The 5,614-nt window shown below is 37.5% G+C and overlaps 1 protein-coding gene across 5 annotated transcripts in view; it reads left to right on the forward strand.

The window, feature by feature from the left end:
* The window catches only part of Pik3c2a (phosphatidylinositol-4-phosphate 3-kinase catalytic subunit type 2 alpha), a 111,690-nt gene that overhangs the window by 65,167 nt on the left and 40,909 nt on the right, over positions 1 to 5,614 (forward strand). For 4 of the 5 annotated variants that reach the window (XM_033764108.1, XM_010615166.2, XM_010615165.3 and 1 more), the window contains one exon: positions 4,217 to 4,360. The exons of the other annotated variant lie outside the window; for it this stretch is intronic. In XM_033764108.1, the coding sequence (XP_033619999.1) occupies positions 4,217 to 4,360 (144 nt within the window). The remainder of the gene's footprint in view (positions 1 to 4,216; positions 4,361 to 5,614) is intronic. 5 annotated transcript variants of the gene reach the window in all.

Raw genomic sequence — 5,614 nt, forward strand, 5'->3', positions numbered from 1 at the left:
TGCAATATAATGAGGGGGCAAGGGTGAAAACACATTAACTGGGAAGATGTTTTACTTGTCCCACGAGAGATGATGATGGCTTGGAGCCGGATAACTGCAGTAGAAGTGGTGAAAAGGACTTCAATTCTGGTGTATATATATATATATATGCTTGGTTTGATTTGGTTTTGGTTTTGGTTTTTTGAAACAGGGTCTCACTCTACAGTGCAGGCTGGCCTTGAAATCACTGTGTAGCCCAGGCTGGCCTTGAACTTGTGATCCTCTTCGTCTTCAGACTCCTAAGTGCTGCTAGGATCATAGATTTCCACCACGTGCCTGGCTGGAATATGTTTTGAAGTTAATGCTAGGAGGATTCCTTCTTGAAACACGTAGCCTCTGGAATATCATCTTTTTGGTATTCACATACCTTTTATTTGCTCTCATTCTCACTTGTGGCTGAAGATCTCCTTATCTTTCAGACAACTAAACATTAGAATGCCCCTGGGCTCTCCTCTAGGACCTCTTTTTTCTAGATTGACATCCTTGGTGATCTCACATACTCCTATCCCTGTGACTCTCAAACTTCTATCTCCAATCATGGCCTTTTCCCTCAACTCTAGACCCAACTACCTGTTATATAGCACTTTCAAATGAATGTTTAACATCTCAGATATTAAAAAACTAAAGCTTTTTTTGTTTGTTTGTTTTTTTTGGTGCCGGTTATCAAACTCAGGACCTTGCACTTGCCAGGCAGTTGCAGTGCCACTGAACTACATCCCAGCCCCCAAATTGAAGTTTTTACGTAGATACTGATTCATTCTCTTTCTGTTCTGTTTTGTTGTTGTTATTTTAAAGGCTTTATAATTTCAGAGTTTGAGATTGAGAGCAAAACAGTGAGAAAGGTACAGAGATACCCCATTTAACTCCTACTCCTACCTACCTTTCCCTTGATAAATACAGTTCTGTTCTTCAGTTTGCTCAGGCCAAAATCTTTGTACTCCTTGGATAGATTTAGGGAGGTGAGAAAGTTGCAGACATTTTTATTGTTCCTAGCCTTTAGTTTTTGGAGACAAGGTGTTAGCTTTTTTACTAAAGTGAAGTTGGGGTGGTAGTAGGGGTTTTTGAGGTGAAGAATAATGGTTTGTAATATTCTATTCTTTAGTAGAATGAGTAAGAAAACTGACCAATGGCAGGTAAAAGGAATAAGTGGCATGGAATTTCTTGCTGAGACTGGGGACTGTTGAATCTATATGATTGTGAGATTTTCTTAGAAGTACTTGTAGAAAAACCAGAGAAATCTTTTGAGATTGAAAATGTGAATCCTATGCTAGGACTTTTATATAACTGAGGCTTTTACTATAGGGTGTTATAGTGGGCCAGTCAGAGATAAAAACTAAAATAGCTATTTGAAGATAAACTTCAAGAATCATTACTAAGAGATAGTTTTACCTTTATTAGTAACTGGATAAAGGGAATTCTAAGGCAAGAGTTGATACTATGGCTTGGATACTATGTTTGGCCTGCTGTTTTGTTTTTATACTGGAGCTCAAACTCAGGACCTTGAGTTTGTGAGGCAGGTGTGGCACCACTGAGCTAAATCCCCAGTCCTGTTTTTGTAAATAAAGCCTTATTGACCACAGCCAGTTATTTTCTTACCTTATCTTTGTTAGTCTTCACACCTTACTGGCAAGAGTTGACTTCCACAGACCACATGCTCACAAAGCCTAAATTATTTACTAATTGGCCTTTTAAAGAAAATGTTTGTCAACCCTATTCTAAGGGATCCAGAAGTATCAGATACAAAAAGCAGCTGTCACCTCTAGGATGAGCAAAAATGGACAGTGAAGGAACTCTTAAGGACTTAGGGTAAGGCCTATCACCTGCCCCCATCCTCTTTTGAAAAAGTTATGGCTGTCACAGGAACAAGCAGGCTGCTCATAGCAAAGAAATTTCTTGGAAAACGTTAGCCTCTGCTTCCAAGGCATGAGAGCACAGCCAGGGCTGTCTTTGAGGACCACTGGGCTCCTGTACTGAATTAAAGAAAAGGGCCAGAACCCAGTTGGGAAGTGTTTTCCTGTTACTTTTGTCTTGGAGTGTTCCTTGTGCTTTCTGTTGACAAAACTTAGCATTGTCCCAGCTGGTAAAGAGTGTTTGTAAGTTTAGGTCTAGTGTCACAAAGTAGAGAGGAAAAGAAGGATGGGGTTAGAATAGACAGTGCATTGACAAATAACACATAAAGAATGATGGAGGCCACCCTCATGCTGTAGAGTGTATTTCTTTTCCTCCTTTTATTTGGCCCAAACTTACTCTGCAGAGCGTGTTTCTTCTCTTACCTTTAATAAAACTTTGCTACCATATTTTAAAAAATGACAGAGATCTATACTCAGGAGGCCGAGTCAGGAGGATCTCTGTGAGTTTGAGGCCGGCCTGGACTACATAGTGAGTTCAAGACTAGCCTGCACTACAGAGTGAGACCCTGTCTCAAAAAAACAAAAAAAATGGAGAATAGCATGAACCTTAAAACTGGAAAGGTTCTTGCATGAAGGTGAAGTAATAGGGAAAAGAAATATAAGCAAAGGTAGAAAGCTAGAAAACAGGCCCTGATAACTGTGGGGTAATTGGGCTTCAGGACAGTGAGGTGGTTTCATTTAACCTTGAAGGTGAGGGGAACATTTAGTGTATGGTAGCCAAGCATCAAGAAAGGAAAAATTTAAATTTTAAAGTATGGTATGATACTCAGTTTCAGCCTTTCTAACAGTACTTGGCATAAATATTTTATGAATTCATTGTATATAAATGTCTCTAAGTTTTGAAAAAAGATACTTTAAAAATTTATAATTGATATATAATGTACATATGGGGTCCAGCGTGACTTCGATACATGTATACATGTGTAGCAATCAAATCAGGGTAATCAGTAAAACGTTCATAATTTCTTTATGCTGGATTTTTTGGGGGGGTACTGGGAATCGAATTCAGGGCCTTACACTTGCCAGACAAGTACTGTGCCACTGAGCTACATCCCCAGCCTTGTGTTGGAAATATTAAAAATCCTTTCTACTAGCTATTTTGAACTATACAATTAATAGTACCATAGTTATCCTACTAGTGTTATATAACATTAGAAGTTATTTCTCCAGTCCATCTGTACTGCACCCTTGTCAGAGTGTTTTTAAATGAGCTTTGTATTTCTCATTAAGAGCAGAGAATGATTTTTAAAACCTCATCAGGTAAGTGATTTTTAAATGTATTCATTTATGGTTTTTGCATTGTGGTGAAATCAGCTATAATGGGAGATACAAAAGAATTGTGTTCAAGGATTTTTTTTATCAGAAAAAACTTCTAAAGTGATGGTCTTTAGAAAGTTGATTTGTAATTTGCCCCATGTTATTTACATGTGCCCAACATAAAAACTTTTAGAAAAAAGAATTTTTAATAGAACTGAGTTTTTTATACTATGTTTTTGTAGGAGGAGCAATTGTTTTCAATGTGGACATTATTTCCAAGTATGAACTTAACTTTTTTAGTGACAGTGATTTATTATTAATATATTCCTTGGGCTGGGGATTTAGCTCTAGGGTTCTTCTACCTGCCTTGCAAGTGCAAGGTCCTAAGTTCGATCCCTGGTACCAAAAACATACAAATATATTGCCTTTACTTTTTATCCTATTCTGAAAGTGATAATATTTGAATAATTGTGTCAAAGTAAAAATTAACTTTATAATAAGGCATTTAATTGCTTTATAATAAGGCATATAATTGATTCATTTATTTTATTTTTCACCTCAAAAGAATAGAGACTATTTAGGAGAGTAAAAGAGGATGAAGATGTTTTATATGTATGTACCAATTCCCCAAGATGAATATAATCACTATGTATCAAAAACATGTACAGTACTACTCAAAAAAATGTTATAAGCTGGGCATGGTGGCCCACACCTGTAATCGCAGCACTCAGGAGGCTGAGACAGGAGGATCACCATGAGTTCAAGGCCAGCCCAAACCCTGTCTCAAAAAAATATTTTTGAAAGAGTAGAGAGGGCCAGGGATTTAGCTCAGTAGTTCTGCTGCCTGCCTTGGAAGCACAAGGACCCAAGTTCGATCCCCGGAACCAAAAAAAAAAAAAAAAAGTAGAGAATACTTACTTGTAAGTACATCTAAATGTTTTAATTTCTGACTTCATTTGAAATTGGTATTTAAATTTTATGTAATTATGTTTACTTTTTTATTTTTAAAGAACCAGCACCGTGCTGTAGATCAAGTAATTAAATCTGTAAGAAAAATCTGTAGTGCTCTAGATGGTGTAGAGACTCCTGCCATTACAGAATCAATAAAGAAGCTAAAGAGAGCAGTTAACTTTCCAAAGAGTAAAAGTGCTGATGTAAGTATTATGTACTTATGTGGGCACCTGTCACTTAAACTGGGAGATTTTTGTCTTAGTGAAGAAAGTATTATGACTTTAACTTTGGGTTTTACTTTTTTTTTTTTGGTACCGGGGATTGACTTGGGACCTTGTACTTGTGCTTGCAAAGCAGGCAGCAGAACCACTGAGCTAAATCCCCGGCCCTGGCTTTTACTTTTGAATCGGTCACTTCTTTGGTTATGTGGGAATTCCTTGATGATGAGATGGGCTACCTTGGAAGAGCTTTATAAGAACTGACATTTAATAGGTGGATGCCAAACTGTGAACCCTTGATGTGTAGAGAAGAGCCTGTGGCATAAAATAATTGATTGTGAGTTTAAAAATAGATATAATAAAAGATAGGAATTAGGAAAGTAGATCTTTCTAAAAGGGGGAATGGATCAAGAGATGGAGGAGGGAATGGAAGGAAAGAGGATGAAAAAAGGAATTAAGATGTGTTATGTACCTGTACCTATTCCACATGAGGAATGTAAACAGTATGTATTACAACATGTCTAAATAAAAATGGGAAATCAAGAGTTGGATGGAAGGAGAGAAGCGAAAAGGGATGAAAAAAAGAAATTAAAATGTACAGTATTGGGTTGGGGATTTAGCTCAGTGGTTCCGTAGCCTGCCTCGCAAGCACAAGGACCCGAGTTCAATCCCGGGTAACAATAATAAAAACAAAAAAAAAGATGTACAATATTATGAACACATACCAATTCCCCACAAGGTATGTAAACATTAGGTACATATAGTAATAAAAAGTACAATTTAAAGAAGATACATACCGAGTTTAGAGCCCCTGTAGGATAATCACTTATCATTTCTCTCGGTGGAAATGTCCATGATTGCCACTGGGGGATATTCTCCTTTGAACATATTTCCTCTATTGATAGGACCAGGGAGTTTCTGTAGAAGTGACTCACTGCCTCAGAAGCAACCAAGTTATGAGCCCTCTCTTTGTTTCATATGTCAGCCTTTGCTAAAAGGCCTGCCTCATGATATTTCCATGGGAATTTAATTAATTCTGTTCATAGAAGATAAGTTTATGTGTTGATTGGAAAAAACAGATCTAACAAGCTACAATAAATTTAACAGAAGGAAAAGTTAGGGCCGGGAATTTAGCTCAGTGGCACTGCACCTGCCTTGCAAGTGAAAAGTCGAGTTCAGTCCCCGGTACCGCAAAAGAAAAAAAGGAAAAAAAAAAGGGGGGGGGGGAAGTTATGTTTC

This window comes from Fukomys damarensis, unplaced genomic scaffold (assembly GCF_012274545.1).
Source record: "Fukomys damarensis isolate Sample0158 unplaced genomic scaffold, DMR_v1.0_HiC HiC_scaffold_16, whole genome shotgun sequence".
Classification (NCBI taxonomy): Eukaryota; Metazoa; Chordata; class Mammalia; order Rodentia; family Bathyergidae; genus Fukomys; species Fukomys damarensis.